The sequence below is a fragment of the Lagenorhynchus albirostris genome, chromosome 17, assembly GCF_949774975.1.
Source record: "Lagenorhynchus albirostris chromosome 17, mLagAlb1.1, whole genome shotgun sequence".
Taxonomy (NCBI): Eukaryota; Metazoa; Chordata; class Mammalia; order Artiodactyla; family Delphinidae; genus Lagenorhynchus; species Lagenorhynchus albirostris.
In genome coordinates this window covers 29,990,875-30,018,450 of record NC_083111.1, presented here as the reverse complement: position 1 = coordinate 30,018,450, position 27,576 = coordinate 29,990,875, and the positions used below count along the sequence as shown (strand labels likewise).

Genomic DNA, 27,576 nt, shown 5'->3' with positions numbered 1-27,576 from the left:
TGTTGTGGGTGCACTTGTTGTCTGTTCAGATGTTCTGCAGGTGCTCAGTTTACCAAGCTGTTCATGATGGTTTAATCTGTGGTTCACACAGCCGCAAGGAGGAATTTCAGCTCTTCTTCCTTAGTCACACAGCCCCCCTGGGACTCAGCTTTGGTTTCAGCTCCACCTCTGCATGTAGGACACACACAGGTGTCTTTCCCCCACCTAGGAGAGAGGGGGACAGCAGCAGTGACCAACTGGGGCACTTGTCCTCACTCAGGCAGGATGGGGAGGAGGTGGCAACTGACTGAGGCGACTGACTGATGCGCACAAACTCGATCTGGCGGGAGCCCCTCTTAGTGCCTGCAGAGACCGGGGCCGGCACATGGGGAGAGAAGGTGCAATGGCAGCCCCACCCTTTACGCATCACTCAACAATGGCATTTCGCTTCTAAGGCTTTCCGGGCTTCCCCAAGAGCATTCCCGGTTGTGGAGCTCCCCACTCCCATCCTCTCAGGCTGTCTCCTCGAAGGCAACAGCAGTCCCCTCCCTAGGTCTGCTCTCCAAGTCCCACATTCCAGCACCCATACCCCATCCACACCAGCGAACACGCACCTCAGGCTGGGTTGCACAGGGCTGGGGCACAGACCATCTCTGTAGGTCTCACTCTGTTCTGCCTACCACAGACCGGTTGCTGCACTCTCCTCTGGGTCCAAAGTTCCCCTTCTGTCTCATCTAATCTCCCCACTGGTGAGGGGGCCTCCCTGGGTGCAGGAACCTCTCCTCTCCTTCAGTTCTCCCCCAGGGATGAGGTCCTGTTCTGCTTCCTCTTTTCTTTTTTTTTGTTTTCTCCCTTTCATTTTACCTGGTTACATGGGGATATTTTCTTGTTCTTTTAGGTGTCTAAGATTCTCTGCTGGTGTCCAGCAGGTGCTTTGTGAGAACTGTTCCATTTGTAGATTTATTCTTGATGACCCTGTGGGAAGAGGTGAACTCCACGTCATCCTACTCTGCCATATTGACAACTCCTATATATATTATACAATCACCCAATGAAATATTAAAATGGAGTGAAAATTAATGAACTGTTATAAACAACAACATGAATAAATCTTAGAATCATAACATAGAGTGGAAAAAGCAAATACATAAGATTACAAATAGTAAAATATTATTTTATAAAACACATGCTAAGCAAAACTAGACAATATAATGTACACACACACTTATACACATACATATATACATATATAAAACTGAAAAATGATTAAAAAATCTAAACAATGTGTTCAAAATTCCAGTTAGTTCTTTTTTTTTTTTTTTTTTTTTTTTTTTTTGCGGTACGTGGGCCTCTCACTGTTGTGGCCTCTCCTGTTGCAGAGCACAGTCTCTGGACACGCAGGCTCAGCGGCCATGGCTCATGGGCCTAGCCGCTCCATGGCATGTGGGATCTTCCCGGACCGGGACACGAACCCATGTCCACTGCATCAGCAGGTGGACTCTCAACCACTTCGTCAACAGGGAAGCCCCCAGCTAGTTCTTTATTCCATCCTAAAAAAATTAGGACGGAATAAAGAACACACAGGTAGAAAGGCAAAGGTTTTGAGAAATTCTAGTTCTTGGGTTAGATAGTAGGTTTACAGGTGTTTTTCTGCTACTGTGCTTCATGATATACATGTATGGAGTGCATATAAGTAAAGAAAGAAGTTTTGCCTGTATCAAATATTTCCTGTTGAAAGTTTTAAAAAAACAAGCAAAACTAATAATATATTTCTTAGTGATAGAGACAAGGAAGCTCCTCCATTAGAGCTATGTCAGGTCACTTCCTGTCAGTTTCATTGAGCATTATATGGCAAAACCAAATCACCCATGACACTAGTATAGTTCCTAATGAAGACATTTATCATTACAAAGCTAGTACTAAGTTGAGTGTCAAACTGCTGATTTAATGGTTGAGAAAATAGACAGAACTATTTTATTTAAGTAGCTGCTGTTAGTGAGCTGAATTTAGATGATTTCAGACAAAATAGGTAAAAACATGTCAGAATGACATGCAATGACATTATAATATAAAGAAGTGGAAAACAATTGTAGTGCAATCTGTTATGCAGAAATCAAACAGGCCTTTTAAATTCATTAAAGGTACTGATTTTCCTACCATAGAACAGTTAACAATGTGTCTTATAATCTTTTTATTACAGTTGCTAACCAAATGAGAACTTTCCAAGTTTTCTATTGGAAGGCATTTCTTCGTCATTGAACTTTTTTAGCAAAACTCATGCATATGAAACAAAATCCTTCTAACAAAATTCTTTAAAAGGCCCCCAAAACAGCTAATTTCAAAATTTATTATTTAAAAATCAGTTTGCTTTTACAATTTTCAGTTAAATATTAAATGCTTTCACACTGTAGTGGAGTATATACATAAAATTTCACAACATAATCATAATAATCATTTGAACTGGGTTTTATACTCCCTGATCAAACTTAATTATATCTCAGTAACAATTAATAGAAAAAGACAGTAGGGATATAATATTGGCTTATTTTAAAATATTAGCATTTATTCATAAATAGCAAGTGGGAAAATTCAAAGGAGCAAAATGTGGAGAAATATTTCATGACTATAAACATGAAGGGAACATAAATTGAAATAATATGGTACCACTTTCCCTCTGCTATTAGAAAAAATTCTAACATGACATGTCCATGATTACTGTAAGTCTATTGAAACTGGTGTTCTGTGCATTGCTTGTGGCTATGTGATTTAGTGCCATAATTTTGGAGAACGTTTAGAACTTGAAATATTCACAATTTAGTCTATCTTAAGGAACTAATCCAAAATGTAAATAAAACAGTTACAGAGAAATGCACCATATTCATGATTATAACGTAAGAAACAAAATAGAAATCATCCAGATGACCTAAAATGGAGAAATAATTGTGTAAAGTATAAAATATAGCATATTCACTCTGTGGAATATAATGAAAGCACTATGGTAATAAAGCACTATGTAGAAACATAAATATTTATTATAAGTAAAATATTTTTAATTGCAGGCTACAAAATTTTGAGAAATTATATTTATAATTGGGTAAAATAAATATGTAAAAACAAGTTTGAAGTAAGGCAAAAGATTCTAATGATGTTTGTGTAACTAGTACATATTTTTTCTTATTCTTATAACTTCTTTATATTATTGGATTATTTTTGTACAAATTCCTTAAGAACTTATTGAAAATGAATTACAAGCATATTCCACATAGGATGAGCCTTAATAAGATGCCCATTTATTACAACAAATTAAAAACAGTAAAAGTACATATTGCGGTCACCAAATTTCCTGTCCCTCAAAAAATATTCATTCATGTGTCATGACATTTTACCTAAAGCATCGAAAAATATAATTAAATGTGTTTTCTTGATTTTAATCAGTGACTAAAATGAAATATTTATAATTAATATCCATTTTGTGAATGTATTCATGAAGGAAATTTGAAGTCATAGGCCAGTAGAAGGAGGAAGATAACTACACGAAGTGTAAGGTACTCTCTGAGAGCACTGTGTCAAGAAAGTGAGTGAGCCTTTGCCATCAAATGCAGTGATTTTGCAAGTGCTTGTCCTTACCTCTCAAAGGCAGGCATTGAAATTTGCTCATTTTGTAGTTACAGCTCTGGCAGAATGATTTGCATAGAGTAAGCATTCACAAATATTTGTTGACTAATGTATACAGAGTTAGCTGAAAATTAAATAAGTAATAAAAGACCTCTTTCCCACCACCACCTCAGATTTCTGGATGTAATAGACCAGTAAAACTTCAACAAGCATTTCCAGTTTGCCTGTTGTCCCAGGGTAATTACTATTTTTTCTCTCAAATGTGTCCTTTATGGGTGGTAGAGTATATCTGACCTTAAGCCTATCTGGTGACAGGAAGTGAGACACAAAAGGCTTTTTTTTTATTACATTTAGGTCTTTAATCCATTTTGAGTTTATTTTTGTGTATGGTGTCAAGGAGTGCTCTAATTTTATTATTTTACATGTAGCTGCCCAGTTTTCCCAGCACCACTTATTGAAGAGGCTGTCTTTGCTCCACTGACCTCCTTTGTCATAGATTAAGTGATCATAGGTGTGTGGGTTTATCTCTGAACTTTCTATCCTATTCCATTGATCTATATTTCTGTTTTTGTGCCACTGCCATACTGTCTTGATTACTGTAGCCCTAGAATATAGTCTGAAGTCAGGGAACTTGATACCTCTTAGGAGAAAACATAGGCAAAACACTCGTTGACACAAATCACAGCAATATCTTTTTTGAACCACCTCCTAGAACAATGAGATTAAAAACAAAAATAAACAAATGGGACCTAATTAAACTTAACAGCTTTCACACAGCAAAGGAAATCATAAACAAGATGAGAAGACAAACCTCAGAATGGGAGAAAATATTTGCAAATGAAGCAACTGAAAAAGGATTAATCTCCAAAATATACAAACAGCACATTCAGCTCAATAACAATAAAACAAACAACGCAATCAAAAAGTGGGTGAAGGGCTTCCCTGGTGGCACAGTGTTTGAGAGTCCACCTGCCAATGCAGGGGACACAGGTTCGTGCCCCGGTCCGGGAAGATCCCACATGCCGCAGAGCGGCTGGGCCTGTGAGCCATGGCCGCTCAGCCTGCGTGTCCAGAGCCTGTGCTCTACAATGGAAGAGGCCACAACAGTGAGAGGCCCGCGTACAGCAAAATAAATAAATAAATGGGTGGAAGACCTAAATAGACATTTCTCCAAAGAAGACATACAGCTGGCCAACAAACACATGAAAAGATGTACATCACTAATTATTAGAGAAATTCAAATCAAACCTACAAAGAGATATTACCTCACACCAGCCAGAATGGCTATCATCAAAAATATACAAATAATAAATGCTGGAGATGGTGTGGAGAAAAGGGAACCCTCTTGCACTGTTGGTGGGAATGTAAATTGATACAGCCACTATGGAGAACAGTATGGAGGTTCCTTAAAAAACTAAAAATAAAACTACTATATGACCCAGCAATCCCACTACTGGGCATATACCCTGAGAAAACCATCATTCAAAAAGAGTCATGTTCCACAATATTCACTGCAGCTCTATTTACAATAGCCAGGACATGGAAGCAACCTAAGTATCCAGCGACAGATGAATGGTACAGAAGATGTGGCCCATATATACAATGGAATATTACTTAGCCATAAAAAGAAACGAAATTGAGTTATTTGTAGTGAGGTGGATGGACCTAGAGTCTGTTTAACAGAGTGAAGTAAGTCAGAAAGAGAAAATCTAATACTGTATGCTAACACATATGTATGGAATCTAAAAAAAAAGAAAAAGAAAAAAATGGTTTTGAAGAACCTAGGGGCAGAACAGGTATAAAGACACAGATGTAGAGAATGGACTTGAGAAACAGGGAGGGCAAAGGGTAAGCTGGGATGAAGTGAGAGACTGGCATAGACATATATGCACTACCAAATGTAAAATAGATAGCTAGTGGGAAGCAGCCGCATAGCACAGGGTGATCAGCTCAGTGCTTTGTGACCACCTAGAAGGGTGGGATGGGGAGGGTGGGAGGCAGATGCAAGAGGGAGGTGATATGGGGATATATGTATATGCATAGACGATTCACTTTGTTATTAAGCAGAAACGAACACACCACTGTAAAACAATTATACTGCAATGAAGATGTGTAAAAAAAATAAATTAAACTCTACACATTAAAATTATTTTTTCACATGTGTATGAAAATAACATTCTGCTAGAATAGTATAATGTGTAGATCTAATTCATCTATTGTGCCTGAAGCTCAGTGGAATTTTTTTTTTTAATTCTAGAAATTCAAACACTTCATATCTGTGCAATTACCTGGTATGTGTTCATTGATGATTTCCTTTCTTCCATGCTTTTTTAAATGTCCTCCCTCAGCCTTCTCTTTATTTAAGATGCCAAAGGAGAACATTATATTGAACCTACTGGATTGATCTTCTAATTCTCTAATTTTTTCTCCATATACTATCTCATTTTCTCTTTGCTCCTGTTTTTCAAAGATTTTCTCAACTTTGCCTTCCAATATTTCTATTGAATTTTTTATTTCTACTCAATTAAAAATATTCAACATAATTTTTGTTGTTCTCTGGTGTTATTTATGACATTTTAAAATTATTTTATAGATTCAGTATCTTGTTATCTTTTTGAGAATTATAGTAGTTTTATTTTCGGTTTTCCTCAATATTATTATTTACCTAAATTCATTCTTTATCTTTGTATTTTGTTACCAACTGTAGTCATAAAACAATTACAGTATTAATTTTTGGTATTGATATAATGCTTACTAAGGATGTATTTCAAATTTGCTCCTTAGCTTCATACCACTCTATGAGCTGGGAAGTTAATAATCTTCATTTTAGAGATAAAGATAATTAAATGTATTGCCCAAGGTACCCACAGTGTTAGTAATAAAGTTGCAATTTTAATCCAGACAGTGTACATCTGAAATCTAGAATCTTAAACATCACAAACTCTTATTTCCATTGAAAGATCATACATGGTGTATATTGTATAAGGAAGGAGTAATGCAAATTCTGTTTTGGAAGCTCTGGGTATGTAGGTAGGATTCGTCAATTTGAGTTCCACTGTAAGATCATCTGAGGGGGCCATCTTTTAGAGAATCCAAATATCATTATATTTAGGTCTTTTGCCTTTGGATAGAAAATTCCAATACCCTGCCTCAACTGTAAGTCTCTGATTGTGTCAGTGTTCTGGGAGCTGAGAGAGCAAGACAGTTGGGGGTAAGTTTGGCATTCAGCATCCATTTGGCAAAATCAAGTGCCTCTTTAATGGAAGTCACCAAGAAAATTTGAGACAAAATTAAGCTATCTTATATACCATCTCTTTGTTCCCTTCTTACCAAGATTCTTTCTCAAAATTCTCATCTCCCCTAACTGTATCTTCAACTCATTCTGACAGGCTTCAATTTCACAACTCTTTTGAAATTGTTATTTTTAAGGTCACTGGGAGCTCTATGTTGTCAATGTCAATGGTATCTTTCCTTCTCTCAACTTTATCTACTCTCAACCATTTTTGACATAACTGAAAATTCCTTATTTCTTGCAATTTCCTTTTTTACTTTCATATCATATCCTGTTTCTTTTATATTTAGAAAACTTTATGTATTAATCATGTTTTTTGTTTGTAGCATTTGATGCTTTGACAACTTAGGACTTTGCTGATCTAGGAGAGCCTGCCCCTCACAGGGCTGAGTAATTCCTAAAGATAGCAAATTACTTCTCTGTGAGTGTGCCTTTCATGAACCAATCAATCCAAAGCCCGTACCCCCAACCATCTCCTTTACTGGGCTCTCATAAGGCTCTTAAACTGAAAGCAAATATTCCCCTACTCTAATTACCCCAAGTCCAGGTACCAGACAACTAAGGACAACGTCACACCCCAGAGCTTGCCAAAATTATTCCAACTAGACATAGTTTAGCTTTCCTTCCTGTAAAAACCACATTCTTTTGCTTACCTATTTCTCCATTTCTTCTCCCTTCTGACCAACCCTGATGTTTCCCCGTGTGGCTATGCCTCATGTTCTAGTGATCTGTAAATATAAAAAGCCTTCATGACAGTCATTTCTGTGTCTGCATGTCTTATCATGACTGATAAAAACAAATTCTTGGTACTTTGTAAAACAGCGTATCTTCACGTTTCCCTTTTACAAGGTTCTAATCAACTGCTCAAGTAACAATGTCAGCATGACCTCAATATTGCTGCTGAAACTTTCCCTCTTCTCTTTCAGCTAGTGAGTTCCATCTCTATGCATCTCCTCTCTCGACTTCTTCAAATGTATATATCCTTTCTAGATTTTCTCCCAGAGCTATGTATCTAATTATTTAATTAACAACTCCATTTGGATGTCTAACAGGAAGTTGAAATGTAACATGGCCAAAATAAAATTCTTAATTTTCTCCAAATTGTATTCTTCTTCCAATGTTTCCTTAGTAAATTTTACCCTGTACACTCAATTAGTCAAACCAAAACCTTGCCATTATTCCAGAATATTTCCCTTTTCTTACCTTTCAATCTTTTCCATCTTTACTGCTATCACTCTACCCTAACATTATGTTCTATCTAAACTGCTTCAGTAGCAACCAGAGTGATCTTATAATGAAGATCATGGCACTGTACTGCTTCTAACTGTATATCATACATTGAAGACAATAAAGACAGTCCAAGTTGTGCTCCAATGCATTCTAGGATTTCTACTATTTAGTCCTTGCCTACCACTCTCTCTCTCTCTAATAAATACATACTGAGTTCTAGCCACAAAGGCTTTCTTATTGCTGTACACCCATGCCAGCCTCAGCTAGGTACTCTGCCAAGGGCTTGGCACTGGGTAACTTCTCTCTCTGTAACTATTCCTGTAAAACTTTATGTAGCTTTTTCCTCCTGGTCAGGAGGAAAACTCTTAGCCTAATATAAGCCTAATATAAGCCCTTCAAAAGTTTCTCCTCTGAACAGTTTTGGTTTTTTTTGCCTTATGACTTATTATTTTCAGAAATTATTTTACTTGCTTACTTGACAGTGTCTACGGAACCTAATATATGTAAGTCACTTATGAACCAAGACCTTATTTTAACTTTACATCTCAAGCATGTAGAACTGTGATTGAAACATAGTAGGTCCTTAATATAATTTTGAAGATGAAATTAATAAACTATAAATACAGTTGTCTAGTTTCAAATGGAGCCAAATTTCAATAAATTTAAGCCTTGAATCATGTATGCATTTTGGCTTGGTATAAAGTATTTCTTGAGTACTTGTTTAACAATTTTAGTACACTGGCCTTTCCTGACATTTGAAAATTCCTTTTAAATTTCCTCAAATTCATTCAGTCCTGAAACAGAAAGCCCAATGTATTTGCTTTATGACTCTATGATTCCTTTCTTATTTACTGAATCATATTCCTCTCACACCAGGCTTATTTTTTGAATATGACAGTTTTAGAGAGGTTATGGATGTTTAAGAAAAATCCTAGTAAGCATTTATGGATGCTAATAACACATCCATTAATGTTACAAACAAATGACTATGGAAAGCCAGACATGTGTGAAGAAAGTTTTAATCCTGATTTTTAAAATTCTAATCATTATAATTGATGTTTTCCTCCAGTTTTAGTATAGTAGGACTGATATTAAAACTGATATTTTTGGAATATCTCTTTATTTTTTAATATATATATTTTTAAAGAAGATGTTGGGGGTAGGAGTTTATTAATTAATTTATTTATTTTTGGCTGTGTTGGGTCTTCGTTTCTGTGCGAGGGCTTTCTCTAGTTGTGGCGAGCGGGGGCCACTCTTCATCGCGGTGGGCGGGCCTCTCACTGTCACGGTCTCTCTTGTTGCGGAGCACAGGCTCCAGACGCGCAGGCTCAGTAGTTGTGGCTCACGGGCCTAGTTGCTCCACGGCATGTGGGATCCTCCCAGACCAGGGCTCGAACCCGTGTCCCCTGCATTAGCAGGCAGATTCTCAACCACTGCACCACCAGGGAAGCCCCTGGAATATCTTGAAGGCAGTTTCTTTCCTAAAAGCATTTGGGGCTACAGAATGAAAATAAAATACTATTTGTATTGTTATAGAACTAATATGTATATATTATTAAAACTGTATCTCAAATGGTGAGCATTACTTTGATTGTATAGTGAAGATTCAACTTATGGAAGCTCCAAATTTGTAGACAGATAAGAGGGGAGAAAGAGTGATTCTGTGGTGTAGCCAGGTTTAGGAGACAATAAGCTTTTCGGGAAATTAGATGCCTTATCTAATTTGTATTATCACTTGAAATCCATGTGCTACCTGGTGGCCATTCTGATCCTATAAAGAGTGATGAGACAGATACAGTTTGTACTAAAAGACTCTAATCTTCACTTTTGTGTGTGTGTGTCTATGTATATTTAAAAAATGATGGTATCCGTATTCTTGCTTATTGTTTAATTACCATCTATGAAATATAGATATAGAACACTTGGAACATAGGGAAAGAAGTATGGTAAAAATATTTTAATTATATCACTTTCTCGGTTTTGTTATCTATCCTAACACTTTTTAGTGTTTACTACATGAAATACAAAAGCTGCAAATCCAACAAGAATATTTGTGTGCAAACTGCCTTATGCAGTATTTCCTAAATGTTGAACCACAACTTTATATTCTAAGACGGTCAAATTCTAAAGAGTTATGGTTCTGAAAAGAGCAGCGATATGCCTCTGGGACTGAAACATATAAAGTTTAGAGAAGGGTGTAAAATTAATTGTGAACACTTGCATAGCACTTACAGTGTGATTACCACTGTTTTAAACACTCTGCATACATTACTATAATTAATTCTATCAATTGCCTAATGGTGTAGGCACATTAATAAAACTGTTATATAGATGGAAAAACTGAGGACCCAGTGGGGTTTAAAAAATTGCATAAGACACACAGTGAATGCACCTTAGAGAGAGGTTTATAAAGCTCAACAATCTGATGCCAGGCTCTAAACCACTACGCTATGGTTGCTCTAAGTTCTGCTCCTTCCTTCTTTCCCTCCCTCCCTACTTCACTCACTCACATACTCACTCATTCATTCTCTTTATTTACCAGGCCATAAAGATTAATTTGAAAAAGAGCATCTGTGAAAATGTTCCCGTTCATTGACAGATCTAGAAATACAGATCTTAGTAAACCCAGCTATAGGATTAATCATCTAATGCATTATCTAATGCAGTATCTTCACCTATGAATAATTGCATTTTACCAGAAATTCCTAATAAAAGATTAAGTTTCTAATATTTTTTAATTAAATGCCTTGAGCAATCTGATTGTGCATATTTTTGTTAAGAGGATTATTTTGACTATACTCCCCAGATCAAAGCAAACACTTACCTTCTATAAATCTATTAAGCCCTCTATAATTTATTGGCTATTATTTTATTCAATCTTCCATTCATTAATTTATTCATTCAGTAAATAGTTTTCAACATCTATTATGTGATATTGCAGGCACTTCTCTGGAACACAAAAGTGGGTAAAACTAGATATGTTTCACATACTCACATCATTTATGGTATTTGTGGAAGACTGATATTCATCCAATACCTACTGAAATAAGGGTAAAATTCCGATGTGATAAGTACTACAGAAAATGAGAAGGAACTCAAGTTATCAGAATTTTTAAGTGGGGGATTCACAATTGCTTGTAAGATAGAAAAATGCATCTCTGTACAAGTGACCATTGCAATGATATCTGAAAAATAAATAGGAGTTAACCATCTACCATCTACCTATTGCTGTTTGTATGGTATAAGCTCTTAAAGAAAAACAGTTTGAAATAGTTATCTCAGTGTATACACTAATTATCTGGGAGAACTCATCAATAATTTCCCCTTAAAGTTGAGTCACTGATATTCCATTTAGGAAATAACTGTCTGGATATTGTTGGGGCCAGTCTACTGAATCTGAAAGGTTGAAATCTCTCCAGAAAACTTGAGGATAAATATTGAATTTGGGATCTCAGGGCAACTGAGCCTCAGTGATCTTCATGGCCATATAGATGTGTGATAAAAGAGATGACAGTTGTATGAATGTATTTGCCCTTTAATGTTACACTGCTGAAGTTGCAGGCATCACAGCTGAATGAAAATGTCAGAATCATAAAGCAAGCCTAGGGGCTATACCAATTCTCAGTATCTAAGTCTTGTAAACCTGGTGTATATCTCACAATACACAGAGTATTAGATACTGTAACAAAGGAGACAAATGCAGTATTTATCAGGGACACTATAATTTTGAGACAAAAGCTTTACTCATTACACAATGAATAAGTCTTATAAAAATTGACTGTATATTTTACTGAGGCCAGACCATTATAGTTCAGAGAGTCTATTAGTCTTTTTTCTTACAGGTATGACATTTACTTGCAAAACAATTCCCCAAATGCCTTTTGGGCGGCATTTTAAGTTCAAAGAAATAAACTGAAGGCATTTTTCCACTATTAGTTATTAGTCAGGATCTCTTCACATCAAGGTTGTTTTTTGTCTCTCTCCCTCCCTCCCTCCCTCTCTTCCTTTCTTCTTTCTTTCCTTCTTTCCTTCCTTCCTCCCTCCCCCCTTTCTTTCTTTCTTTATTTCTCTCTCTCTCTCTCTCTCTCTCTCTCTCTCTCTCTCTCTCTCTCTCTTTCTTTCTATTTCTTTCACATTCATCACTCAATATAAATTTTACCCTGGCTAAAATGTTTCCCTTATGTTTTGATTTACTCTTAGTGAACTAATTATATTCGCTATTTAGATAAAAATCAAATATGAAACTAGGTAAAATTTTGGCCTAGAGTTCAGAGCTCATTCAAGGGGATCACACAAATTTTCACTTTGTTCCAAAGCATCTGAAATACAATCCAGTAATCACAATAAGAAAATACTTACTCTAATGTACCAAGTGAAACAAGGTTATCCTCAGTATCTTAATTAAGTGCAATTCTAAGGACTTGACTTTGGAAAATGGACAGCAATCTGAATTAAAAAACCTTAATAGCTTTACCCATCTTTTCTTTCAGTCCTCCTCAACTGACTGACTGACTTATTCCTAATATCTTGGCTTACACACCACTTGCTCAGAGATGTTTTTTCAGCATCCCCAGCCCCCCTCCAGCCCAATCTTCTACATAAGACTTCTCATATCTGCTTTCACAGTGTATTCTACTTCTCTTCTGCAGTATTCATTATACTTTTAATTACCTCCTTGGCCTATGTATTTCCTATTAGATTGAAAACTCTGTTAAGGCCTGGACTTTGGCTCATATGTATTCATTGCCCTATCCTTATACCTATTATAGTACCCCTTGACATAGTAACTAAGTTATCAATAATGCTTGACTGAATAGATGAGTAAATGAATGAATGAATAAGTTGATATGGACCCTGGAAAAATTCTTAATTCACTGTGGTTTGCCTTCTGCTTTCCAGTCAATTTTTTCTTATCAGTTCTTCTGAAAATTGATGCCATGTGTCAGCTTTACTTATGCCCAGGTCTCTCAGTGTTTTGTGTTTTTTTTGGTTTGTTTTGTTTTTTTCTTTTTTGCCTTTTTTTGAAAACTGCTTTTTGGAGCTGAAAGATTATTCCTACAACGTTGTATATGAGAGCTGATAGTACATAGAAATTTCCCTTATATTATGAAAAGAGTCACTGGCTTGAAATAAAGGAATGGGGCAATTTGGGGAATGACCTGTAAGAGGGGTCAGCTAATTATGGACCACTATCCAAATTTAGCCAGACAGCTGCTTTTGTTAATGAAGTTTTATTGGAACACAGCCATGCCCATTTGTTTATTTATGGCTGTTATGACTGCTTTCACACTACTATAGCATAGTTGAGTAGTTGCTGCAGAGCCTAAAATGTCTGCTAACTGTTTACAGAAAAGAGTTTCCTGACACCTGATAGAAGCTGAGAGACCGGTTTGCTTCAGCTAGACTTCCAAAAATCCCTGTATTCATACCAGTTAAATGATTTCCCACTTTCCTTCAGAAAAGACTGGCTCCGAGTGATGGAAAATAATATTGGCCCTTGCTACTCAGATTTCAGATAGTTGAATAAAGCAGCAGGCAGGGACATACTGGGATATTACAAAATTTTCCAGAGAGCTAAAAATTACTAGACATTGCAATTGGTATGATAGAACTGAGTGAAGAATGCTGAAAATCAAATTTAGGATTTTCAGGTAGACTGTAAACAGTTCCAGTAAATACCAAAAGGAGCTCTGTAGTGTGGTAATGAAATATGTATGCCTTCAAGAGATTTGCCAAAATAATCTACTTTCTTTTCTTTACTCAGAATATATGGTCTGGAGTGAAGAATACCCAAGATAGTATAAGCTGGGCATACTACTGAAGAACACTTTATCACCAATAAGGTGATTAGGAAGCCTTCTAATGCTTCCTGAACTTACACCCCTTTGGGTGGAATCAGGGAGGAGGAGTGAGAAGTCCATACCTCTCCTCCATCTATATTTAAGTGTTTTTCTAAACGCTATCAATTTTTCAGACAGACCAGACTCAGAGCTGTTTAAAGAAAGACCTAATATCTATCTTATCTGTCTGAGAAAGATGCCTACTGTTGCTTTGTATAACAACTAAAAGAATCCCAAGACTCCTCATTACGGTGGTCCATACAATTTTGTAAGCTATTTTAAGCTACTTGTTTTGTGTTGCTTTGATTACACTTTTCTCATTTTGATAAGTTTGAAGTCTTTTATACATCTGACCTATTTGCACATTACACTGTGGTATAAACTGAGATGCTGTTTGCTGTACAACTTGGCCCTCCTTGTTTAGTCATCTCTGAATATAAAAAGAAGTTGTTCAGTCTGTGGTTGTGAGCTATGCCACCTGTGCTTTAAATATAATAACTTATTTAAGAGGATATTTGAAAATAAAGTGATCACAATTTGTAGCTCAGGAAGTTCTGATCCTGCTTTCACTGCTTGGCCCATCCTACAATGACCCCCAAGTGTAGAATAATCTTAGGAATAATTGAATTGCCTTGGTCCATATGGTATGTGCTTGCTTCTCTGATCATACTGGATGAATTTAGTACTCAGGTGCAAAAAATGGTGGACTTCAAATAGAAACAAAGAAAAGCTCAGGTGCCAAAGGATCTTCTTCTGGTACATAAAAGGAAAACTCCTTTCAAAACAAATTATTATAGACTGAAAAATATAAGAAAGATTTAGAAAATTGACGGGATGGAAGAAAGAGACAAGTTTAATTTAACAAGAAAGTACAAGGAAACCTGATGGCCCACAAAATATATAAAAATGTATTTTATACCTATGGGGGAAAATTATATCCACATGAATGTGAGTATAAATCAGTGAAACAGGAATTCAGGAATGCAGAATATCAGGAGACTTTTAACTTTACTCCCCCAATTCAGGCATGATGTCAGTGAGATAGTATGGGAAAGAGAAGGTGAAATTTTGATAAAAAGGGAACAAGTACATAAAGGATGAGGCTTCTCATAGTGTTAGAATGTGTATAAATCAGTATTTAGATATTAAAATATTATATTACCTAAGGACAGATTAAACAGTAAGATTTCTGATACCACAATTATAATAGGCATTTCTCAGGATGCCTTCTGTAAGAGTAATTTGGAAGAATGTATTGTAATTGAAAGTCAGTTGTACGCATAATTCAGGGAAACGTGAGAGACTAAATATATATATAGCTTGCATAGCTGAGACCAAAAGTCCAACTGTGTTATTGTGAATAAAGTTTAATTTATTTTATTTCATTCTTATTATAGAAGTAATTCCTATTCATTATAGTAAGATGAGAAAATTTTATATATGTATATGTATATGTATTAAACTTACTATACAAAAACAATCATTGTTTAAAATATTCTCCATTCTTTTTCAACAGAGTAGTAGTGATATAGTAAACATTATGACCTGCTTCAAAAGCTGAGGAATAAGATGAGGTCACATTTTTTAGGTAATGTTTTGTTGACAGATTATATTCATACCCCAAAGTGTTTAAACTATAAATACATAAATCAATTTTCACAAAGTGAACACACTTGTATAACTACCATCCTGGTCAAGAAAGACTATCTCTATCACTCTAAAAGCCCCTTCATGCCCCTTCACATAAACTACACCCTGACCCAGAGAACTACTCTTCTGGAGCCTACCTTTGTAGATTGACTTTGTTTCCTTATGAAATGTATGTACCTGAAATCATATAGTAGGCGTTTTAGTTTGGTTCCCTTCACTTAACATTGTTTGTGAAATTCATCTATATTTTTGCACATATGTATATTTCAGACTTTTTCATTGTTTAAAAGTATTCTATTGTATAATTTAACCTAATTTATTTATTTCTTTGAATGTTGATAAACATTTAGGTGGTTTCCATTTGGGGGTAGTTACAACAGTGTTGCTATAGATATGCTTGTTTATGTCCTTTGGTGCACATATGGATATATTTCTATTGAAAAAGAATTACTGAGTACATATAGTGCATATATTCTCCTTTGGTAGATGTTGTCAATCAATTATCCCAAGTGGTTATAAAAATTTATACTTCAACCAGTGTAAGAGAATTACAGCTGCTACAAGTCCTTAATAATACTTGTTATTGTCAGTTTTTTAAAAATGACTATTTCTGATGAGAAAGTAGAAGTATGTTATTGTGATTTTAATTTTCATTTTCTTCATGAATATTGCCATATGTCTATTAATTTGAGCACATTTTCCATGTGTTCATTGGAAATTTTATATCACTTTTTTGGTGAAATCCCTGTTATAATCTGTGACATTTTCATGTTTGAATTTTCCACATTGATTTGTAGTAGGTCTTTATATATTCATATAATGTCTTTCACACATATGATTTGTCAAGATATATATCTTCCCTCAGTGTGGAGGCTGATATCTATTGATAGAAGATTCTTAATTTAAATGAAGTCAAATTTATTCCAGGTTTCCTTTAGAGTTAGTGCCTTTTTTTCCTGTTTAATAACTCTTTGCTTACCCCCAAGGTCTCCTATTGTTAATGCCAAAATCTTACTGTATAAATTTGACCTTTCAGATTTAGATTTGCACTTTTTTGGGGGATTTGTTTTGAATATTATGTAAAGAATAGTTCAAGAGTTATGTTTCCTCTAAGCATTTCTGTAAGACTTGGCACAATTTATTGAAATGATCATACTTGTTGCATAACTGTTTTACATTTGTCATAAGTCAAGTGGCAATATATATCTGAATCTGTTTTTAAACTCTCTAGTACATGGTAGGTAAAATTTTTTAAAGGACAGATATTAAGTCAATCGTATGTCAGACACTGTGGATCATATGGCAACCATAAACAATATGTAAGTGAATGGCTATGACTGTGCTCTAATAAAACTTTGTAAAAAAAGACAGCTGATTTACAGGTCACAGTTTGCCAACTACTGTTCTAGTCACCTCCATTGGTCTATTTATCTATCCTTGAATAATAACAGCCTTTATTACTCACTGGTATGTATACATACATATACATATAATGTATACAATATATGTTATACAATAGATGATGAATTAGCTCAGTTTTTATTTGATTGAGAATATTTTTATTTAGCCTTCATTATGAAGAATATTTTTGCTGGGTTAGTTTTTTGTTTGTTTTTATTTTGTTTTGTTTTAGCTATTTAAGGTTGTTATTTCATCTTCTCGTTGTAAACGTTTTGGCTTAAAACACAACTATGAGTGTTTTTACTTCTTTGAAGGTAATGCATTTTTTTCTTTCCTATAATAATCATTCTCTTTATTTCTTCCTTTCTTTCTTCCTTTTTATTTTTATATAATTTTTATGATATGCTTACATGTGATTTAAATTTTATTTATTCTTCTAGGTAGATCACAGAGCTTCTTTAATCTTTGGCTTAATGTTTTCCATCAGTTTGGAAAAGTCTTGTTCAATATATTTTCAAATATTTCTATTTTCTGAACACCAATTACACATATGGTAGAAATTTTTATCTTATCTTATTTAGTTCTGATGTTTATTTCTATATTTGTGTTCTTTTTACTCTCCCTAATTCAGTGCAGATATTTTCTACTGACCTACTAACTAGAATGCTGTTAACTATTCTATTGATTCCTTAATTTCATTTAAACTGTTTTTTTTAATTCTAGTACTTTCATTTAGTTCTTCTTTATGGATTCCATTTTTCAAGTATAATTTTTCAACTTTTTAAAAATATACTAATCATAGTGTTCACTGTACATTTATCTTTGTAGCCAGGAATACATCAATACCAGATTAGCACAATGTCTGATATCCCCAGTATCTGAATAACCTGTGGATCTATTTATACTTTCTGTTTCTTTCCACCTTGATTTTCAGCTACTTGATCTTATCTCTTGGCATATCTTGTGGATTTTAAAATTAAACCCCAGACATTGTGCATAAAAATATATCTAGCCTTTGAATGATGCCAGTTTTACTAAAGGAGGAATTATGTTTCTTTTGGAAAGCAGTTTAATTAGTGGAAAATAACCTTAATCCAGTCAGCAATTGAGATGATTAAAGAGTATTTTCAGGGTTTTTTAAAAGCTTCTTTATTTTGGTTTGCTCTTACTAGTAGGGTGTGGTCCTTCAGTCTCGACGGAAGGTCTAGGTTTGATTACTAGAGCCCATTTTCTTTGTAAGACCATGAACTCTTTTTTTTAAAAAAATTTCCTCATCCTAGTGGGATTTCTGAAATCCCTGATTAATTTTAGCCTCTCATATGTCAATTTCTGCTTAAGTTTTCAGTATCTTGTACACAGTTTAGGAACTGGCAGAATGCCTCAAGGGAAAAAATAGCCCAAAATATTTTTAAAATCTTATCTTTTAGTGTGGTGCCTGCCTAGGTAACCCTAAACTTCAGTTTTTATCTACCCAGCCTTATGAGACTGTGGGAGACACTGAACTGCAGTTTTCTGCTTGGTCAAAAATTCCTGGATGGGAAAACAGACAATTTGAGACTCACCAAAAGGTATTTCCTTTCTTCCTGGGATCTTAGCCCTTTAGGTCTAGCTGCTTTGTTCTTTCTAATACCTTCAAACAGCTTTTACCTTATTTTATGTTGTTTGTGTGTACGTGTGTGTGTGTTATCTAGCTTCTCTGTTTCTCTTGGTGGGAACATTGATCTTACAGAAGCTAACATTTTTAGCCAGAGCTATTCAAACAAAATAGATCCAAGCTGCCATCTACCTATCACAAAATACATTCCTCATTTTCACATATCCTCCCTCCTATAATACTTTTAGGGATTTTTATGGTGTATCCAAATTGGCAATCTTAGTTACTGTCATTTAAAAGAAAGAAGGAAATCCTGCGGGGAGTTGTGAGAATGATTGTTGTTACTATCATGTTAACACAATTTCACTTGAGGTCCTGAGTTCAATGCTATCTCTGATATCAAGGTACCAATAAGATATATTCTTTACTATAGAATTACAACCAGTAATATTCAAAATATATTTTGGCTTTTTTTTTCCTAAAATGCAATTTGCAGAATTCTCCTCCTTATATACTGGCTGAAAAAATATAGCATCCCCAAAGTCTAAGAAGTAGAATAGCAAGAATCAAAGAATAAGGATGCCATATATGAAAGTATCATTCATGCTTTACTTAAAAGTAATATAGGAGCAATTGGTCAAGGAGGCTTAGAGAACATCTAAGGACTGGACCTAAGTCTTCTCTAGAAATGTTCCTAGAAGATACATTCCTGGTTTGTGCAGGTACAATTTTGTGGTGGATCATTCTCTTCCTAATGATGTAGTCCATTCTACTTCCAAAAAGCTCTAGTTATTAAAAAGATATTGACAATGTATTGAACCCAAACCTCCCCTGGTCTGAGTACTGTCTCTTGAGGCCACATGAACCAGGTTTAATGTCCTGTAACCTGACACACTTTAGATATTTTAAGACAGTCACATTTCTTACATGTTTATCTCCATGAGACCACAGTTCTGGCTTCTGAATTGGCAGTCTCAGGTTTTCACTTGCTGATTTATTGTCTTCTGGAAGTGCTCCAGCTTAAACATGCCTTTTTTGCTACTGTGTCCAGAATTGTACTTAATATTCAGGTGTGTTCTGAATAGCCCAGGATATCATAATCCCCACCACCTTTAAAAAAATATTCTCTATACAACGTCTTTTACTCATTTAGAATGTAATGAGCATGTGGATATTATACTATTAAGACATTCTGTCTCTACTACCAGCTAAAAAAATTGAACAGATGTGTCTCCTAAAATACTATATTCTTATTCTCTCTTTTTATTTTTTAAATCACGTTATCCTTATTAAATTTTACATTTTAAGAATTATTTTAGTATTTCTGTCCATTAAGGTGTTTTGGGAGATTCAGTTTCTCACAAACCTTTTAAAAATACATTGCTATGTCCATATAGCCAAGAAGTCCCATTGCCTTTTAATATCCTCCCAAAAAACACATTTCTGTGATCGATTTCACTGCAAGTTACTATTCCCAATGCCACTTGTTGTTATGTGATCCTAATACAAATGGATGAAAAGTGATCTTATCTTTCATTTTTCTTGTTTCTTTTTAGAAAATAATTTTGCTTTGTACTAAGTCAATAAACATGACTGGTTGTAATGACTTAATATATACATAGAATTAGCCTATTTTAGAAATTTGTGATGGTGTTAAAATGGAAACAAACTCATCTTTTAATAATATCTTTTGTCCATGTAATTCATTGAAGTAATTAGTTCTAACATCTATAATATAAAGATGCTAGTCATTCCATTAGGACATTTATGTAAGAGAAAAATAAATTTTATTTTATCTAAATCACTGTTGTTTTGAATCTCTCGTATGACTTAACATAACTGGTAGGTGGTGCAGGAATTTGTTCACAGAATGATGACCCCTACCAAAGGAGATCACACCCTAATCCCCGGAACCTATGAATATGATACCTTATGTGACAAAAGGAAATTAAAGTTACAAGTGCAATTAATGTTTCCAATCAGCCAAATTTGAAATGGGTAGATTACCCAGGATTATCCAGATGGACCCAATCTCATCTCATGAATCCTTAAAAGAGGAAGAAAAGGGTAGAAGAGTTGTTCAGAGAGAAGCAACGTGAGGACTCAGCCCACAACTGTTAGCTTTGCAATGGAGGAAGAGGCCATGGGCCAAGAAATGAGGGCAGCCTCTAGATGCTGGAAAAAGCAAAGAAAACAATTCTCCCTTTGAGTTTCCAGAAGAGGACCCAGACCTGCAACATACCTTGATCTTAGCCTGGTGAGAACTGTGTCAGATTTCTGAGTTCCAGAACTGTAAGATTATACTTGTGTGAGTGTGTGTGGCGTGTGTGTGTGTGTGTGTGTGTGTGTGTGTGTATTGGGCCCAGCCATGCCACTTGCAGGATCTTTGTTCCCTGACTAGGGATTGAACCGGGGCCCTCACCAGTGAAAGTGTGGAATCATAACCACTGGATTGCCAGGGAATTCCCTGTGTGTGTGTTTTTAATTAGTTTGTGGTAGTCTGCTATGACACCAAACAGAAAATGAATACACAGTCTCACACAAAATAGCACAACATTCATTGTCTTTTCTTTTATCTGAAAGAGTGATGAGAATTAACTCTGCAAACATATACTCCAGGTAGGAACTGTGAGACTCGAGGGACATTGTTCCAGCTAATGATTAAGAACTCTCCAGACAATAGGGGCTTCTTAGACAATGGGTGAATTTCCAGGATGTCCGGCTCCCTTCCGAGAAGGAGGGAGATAAACAAAATATAAAAAAGGTGTCTGTCAAAGACCAATCAGGAAGCTGGGGACAAGTTCCCTCTCTGGTCCGAGCCTAAGCCGGGACCAATCAGCAGGAAAACACAACCAAATCTATAATTTACATACGGGGAAGTGGGAACCTATAAAACTGACATATTCGCGCCCAAAAGGGGTTCCTTCTTCGACCTCCTGCGTGAGGACCAAGGAACCCCGGTGCACCGGCCTTCAATAAACCTCTTGCGTTTTGCATCGGCTTCCGACTCTTGTTTCCTGGGCGAGTCGAAACTCCTAGGAGACCGCGCAGGTCTAACATTTGGGGGCTCGTCCGGGATTCCACTCGCCCCGGACCACAAGAACATCGGGAGTTGGAGGTACCAGGTAAGCTCGAGCTTGATTGTCTGTTTGTCCCTTGTTCTTTGTGGGCCATTATCGGAGGAAAGCCGTAAGAATCGGCTTATTATGGAATCTGTATCGGACCTCTGGCTAGGCAGACGTGCTAATAGCCGGCGTCCATGAGCCCTAGGGGACGCCCTGGTGGCTCATCTGGAAGGAGAGGCAAACTCTGTCTCCCCTTCACTCGGTCGGCAGTTCCCTTGGTGATAACTGCCATCTGAAGAAGTTTCGGTTTTGAAGCGAGCTCGCGGTGGCCCATGCGTATATGTGTTTCGTGGAGTTTTAACAGTTTCTGTATTGTGGTCTATTCTTCTTCTCTGACGAACGACAATGGGACAAACTATGACGACTCCTCTTTCCCTTACCCTAAGCCATTGGACCGAAGTTCGGGCCAGAGCCCATAATTTTTCGGTAGAGGTAAAGAAAGGAAAGTGGCAGACTTTGTGTGCCTCTGAATGGCCAACATTTCAGATAGGATGGCCCCCCGAAGGATCCTTTTTATTAGACAAGATTAAGCTGCTGAAGTCTAAGATATTTAATATAGATCCCCACGGACATCCAGACCAAGTACCATATTTCTTGGTCTGGGAAGATTTAATTCTCTCCCCACCTCCGGCCCTTTGTTTCCTCAACAGGTACGTCCGCGCACACATCAGCAGCGTCGGAGATATTAGCCTTAAAAAAAAACCCCAACACAGAGAAGCTACCCAACGCCCCGGATCCACCGAAGGCGATTTATCCTGACCCGCAGTCCGATTTGCTTCTTTTGGATTCCCCACCCCCTTATCCTCCGGCCCCAAATCCCCTACCACCTAGAGGACCCCCAGCTCCACTGCCCTCGGCACCAAGGGAACCATCCATGATAAAAGAAGAAAGGGGTCCCTCAGCGGGCACTAGGAGCCGGAGGGCTATCTCCCCGGATTCCACTGCCCTACCTCTTAGAGAATATGGCCCCCCCGACGGCCAAGGGAATAGACCTCTCCAATATTGGCCCTTTTCCTCTGCAGATCTTTATAATTGGAAAATACATAACCCAACTTTTTCCGAAAATCCACAGGCCCTTAATAAAATCTCTTGTTTTCTCCCACCAGCCCACATGGGATGATTGTCAGCAGCTGCTCCAGACTCTCCTAACGACTGAGGAGAGGCAACGGGTTCTTTTAGAAGCCAGAAAAAAATGTATTAGGCGCCAATGGGCAACCTACCCAGCTGCCTAACGAGATTGATGCTGGTTTCCCACTCGTCAGGCCAAACTGGGATTTCAATGCCCCGGAAGGTAGGGAGCGCCTGAAAATGTATCGCCAGGCTCTGGTGGCGGGTCTCCATGGAGCGGCCAGACGGCCCACTAATTTGGCTAAGGTAAGGGAAGTCACTCAGGGGCTCCAGGAATCTCCAACTGTGTTCCTGAAACGTTTAATGGAAGCCTTTAGACGCTTTACCCCTTATGATCCAACTTCGGAGGAACATAGGGCTACTATAACAATGGCTTTCATAGATCAAGCGGCCCCTGATATTAAAAAGAAATTACAGAGGCTAGATGGCTTGCAGGGATTTTCGCTTCAGGAGTTAGTAAAAGAGGCAGATAAAGTATATAACAAAAGAAAAACAGAGGAAGAGAAGAAAGAAAGAAAGCAAAAAGAGCAGGAAGCCCGTAAAATAAGACGGGATAAGAGACAGGAGAGGGATTTAAGTAAGATACTGGCCACTGTGGTTGGAAAAAAAAAATATAGGGGATAGGAATAGGCAGAAAGGGCGAACGGCAGACAGAAGGCGGCCATTAGACAAGGACCAATGTGCCTACTGTAAAAAAAAAGGACATTGGGCGAGAGAATGCCCTAAGAAAAAGAATGGAGGAAGGCCAACCAGAAACAAAATCTTAATATTGAAAGAAGACTAGGAAAGTCAGGGCTCGAACCCTCTCCCCGAACCCCGGGTAACTCTTAAAGTGGAGGGGAAACCTGTTCAATTTTTGGTGGATACCGGAGCCCAGCACTCCGTCCTTCTCCACTCAAAAGGTCCTATCTCAGCTAAAAGGTCATGGGTACAAGGAGCCACTGGGAATAAACAATATTCATGGACCACACGAAGGACAGTAGATCTTGGGATTGGACGAGTAACCCATTCATTTTTGATTATTCCGGAATGCCCCTATCCTTTGCTGGGAAGAGATTTACTCTCCAAAGTAGGGGCTCAAATCCACTTTCAGCCAGAAGGTCCCACCATAACTGATAATAAAGAAAGGTTACTTCAAATATTGACTATGAAATTAGAAGATAAATATAAATTATACGAGCAGCCTTCATCCTCACGAGTTAATGTTACAGATTGGGTAACTCGGTTCCCTCAAGCCTGGGCAGAAACTGCCGGTATGGGGATGGCCAAAAATCGGCCCCCGGTGCTAGTGGAACTCAAGGCAACTGCCACCCCAATAACGATCCGTCAATACCCCATGAGTAGAGAAGCCAAAGACGGTATCCGTCCCCATATACAGAGGCTACTAGACTTGGGCATCTTAATAAGATGTCAATCAACATGGAACACCCCTCTCCTGCCGGTAAAGAAACCAGGAACAAATGATTATCGGCCGGTGCAGGATCTACGAGAGGTAAACAAACGAGTGGCAGACCTCCACCCCACAGTTCCAAACCCTTACAACCTCCTGAGCACTCTTCCACCTCAACATACGTGGTATACTGTTTTGGACCTTAAAGATGCTTCTTTTTGTTTAAGACTCTCTCCCCTGAGCCAACCCTACTTTGCCTTCGAATGGAAAGATCCAACATCGGGAATGTCTGGTCAGCTGACATGGACACGGCTACCTCAGGGATTTAAGAACTCCCCGACCATCTTTGATGAAGCCCTCCATCAGGATTTGGCATTATATAAAGAATCAAATCCCCAGGTAACATTACTCCAATATGTTGATGATATTTTATTAGCTGCTGAGACCCAAGAAGATTGTATCAAGGGTACTGAAAAACTGTTAACGGAACTTGGAACCCTGGGATATAGAGCCTCAGCCAAGAAAGCACAAATATGCCAACAACAGGTCAGTTACCTGGGGTATCTATTAAAAGGGGGACAAAGATGGCTCACGGAGAGCAGAAAGGATATGGTGACCCAAATTCCGGCTCCCAAAAACGCCAGGCAGGTTAGAGAATTTTTGGGGACGGCCGGATTCTGTAGACTATGGATTCCAGAGTTTGCTGAGCTGGCGGCCCCATTGTACCCCCTAACCAAAAACAGCACTCCTTTCGTTTGGGGCGATAAGGAACAACGGGCTTTTGACCAAATCAAACGAGCTTTACTTTCAGCTCCAGCCCTAGGACTGCCAGATGTAACCAAACCTTTTCATTTATATGTGGCCGAAAATAAGGACATTGCAAAAGGAGTATTGACTCAGAAATTGGGTCCCTGGAATCGCCCAGTTGCTTATTTGTCAAAAAAATTGGACCCTGTGGCATCAGGATGGCCCACCTGTTTAAAGATAATCGCTGCAGTAGCCGTTCTAGTCAAAGATGCTGACAAACTAACTTTAGGACAAAATCTAATGATAACAGCTCCTCATGCCCTGGAAAATGTAGTCCATCAACCACCGGATAGGTGGCTAACTAATGCCAGGATGACCCATTACCAAACCCTGTTGCTAAACTCAGATCGCATCAAGTTTGCTCCAGCCACAGGACTCAATCCAGCCACCTTGCTACCTGATCCTGACTTGAAAGGCTCCACCATCATACATGATTGTCAGGAAGTACTGGCCGCAGCACACGGCAGTAGGCCAGATCTGATGGACCTGCCCCTCCCTGATGCTGATTTCACCTGGTTCACAGATGGGAGCAGTTTCCTGGAGGAAGGTAAGCGTCGAACTGGGGCAGCCGTGGTAGACGGAAAACAAGTCATATGGGCAGCGGCGCTACCACAAGGGACCTCAGCCCAACGAGCTGAATTAATTGCCCTGACGAGGGCATTAGAGATGGCAGAGAATAAAAAAGTAAACATCTACACAGACAGTAGATATGCGTTTGCTACCGCTCATATCCACGGTGCCATTTACCAACAGAGAGGGCTACTAACTTCAGGTGGCAAAGAAATTAAAAACAAAGACAAAATCGTGGCTTTGTTGACTGCACTCATGCTTCCTACTACAGTCAGTATCATCCACTGCCCTAGACATCAAAAAGGAAATACCCCAATAATTAGGGGAAATAATATGGCTGACCAAGTGGCCCGAGAAATAACATCGGGAAAAGTCATTTTAGGACTGTCAGATAAAGTTCCTGAAAAACCAGGCCGCAATGAAGAAATCATCCCGGCCACAACAAAAGGAACTTTGTCCCCTCGGCAAGCAGAATCCATGTTACAACAGATGCACAGATGGACACATTTGGGGACTAAAAAGATGGTATCCTTGTTACAAAAAGCCGGGTACGAAACCCCTGAAATGACAAAATTAGCTGAACAAATTGTGCAGGAATGCGTCCTATGTCAACAGGTAAATGCTCACAAAGAAAAACTTGAAACTGGAAAGAGACTCGGGGGGACCGCCCAGGAACTTACTGGGAGGTGGACTTTACCGAAGTGTGTCCTGGAAGGTATAGTAATAAATACCTTTTAGTTTTTGTAGACACTTTTTCAGGATGGATAGAAGCTTTCCCAACAACAAAAAAAAAACACCTGCTGTAGTAGCCAAGAAGATTTTAGAAAAAATTTTTCCTCGATTTGGAGCACCAAAGGTAATAGGGTCTGATAATGGTCCAGCCTTCGTCGCCCAGGTAAGTCAGGATGTGGCCAGATATTTGGGGACTGATTGGAAATTACATTGTGCCTATAGACCCCAAAGTTCAGGTCAGGTAGAAAGAATAAATAGGACTCTAAAAGAGACCCTAACTAAATTGTCCTTGGAGACTGGCGGTACCGATTGGACGGTGCTCCTTCCTTTGGCCCTATTCCGGGTTAAAAATACACCTTCCCGATACCATCTTACTCCTTTTGAAATATTATATGGTGCCCCGCCTCCCCTCCTCACTTTAAAAAAAGAGATAAAACCTGATTGTCAAAATAACACTGACTTATATGCTAGGCTACTGGGACTCCAATTGGTCCAGAAAGAAATATGGTCCCAACTCGCCGAGGCCTACCAACCGGGAACACCGGGAGAAACTCATCCTTTCCAAGTCGGAGACTCCGTATACGTCCGTCGGCATCAAACCCAGACGTTGGAACCTCGATGGAAAGGACCATACACCGTCCTCCTCACCACCCCAGCGGCCATAAAAGTGGACGGCATCGCTGCCTGGATCCATGCTTCACATGTAAAGGCTGCACCAGCGACGGCATCATCAGGATGGCGGGCCCAAAGGACCGACAACCCGCTCAAATTCAAGCTTTTTACTACCTTTACTGACTGTAAATGATTTTAGCCCTCACCTCCCCCAACGTTTAACTTGGCAGGTAATTTCTCAGACTGGAGATGTAACCTGGTCCATTAGTCATACTACACCCCCCTGGACCTGATGGCCAGATCTTTTTCCTGATGTTTGTAAATTGGCTATAGGAGCACCTTATTGGGATACAGAAGATTCTCATGATATGAACACTGCCCCTTCCAAAGTTTCGGAAACTGATTGGTTTGGGCCGGGTTACAAAAATGCAGGCAAAAGAATGATGCTTGATATCCTCACTTTCTACGTATGCCCCGGGTTCCACCGCCCTCGATCTCTGAATTATAAATGTGGTAAAACTGAAAACTTTTATTGCAAAAGCTGGGGATGTGAAACTACCGGGGATACTAATTAAAAACCCACCTCAACTTGGGATTTTACTACTGTAACG

The 27,576-nt window shown here is 38.0% G+C and overlaps 1 protein-coding gene across 1 annotated transcript; it reads left to right on the top strand.

The window, feature by feature from the left end:
• The first annotated feature begins 302 nt into the window (after positions 1-302).
• LOC132507953 (uncharacterized) lies at positions 303-27,018 on the top strand. The gene is made up of 4 exons (XM_060127733.1): positions 303-510; positions 23,688-24,643; positions 25,805-26,336; positions 26,825-27,018. Exons 1-4 carry the CDS (start codon positions 303-305, stop codon positions 27,016-27,018), a joined length of 1,890 nt encoding a protein of 629 aa, XP_059983716.1.
• The last annotated feature ends 558 nt before the right edge of the window (positions 27,019-27,576 follow it).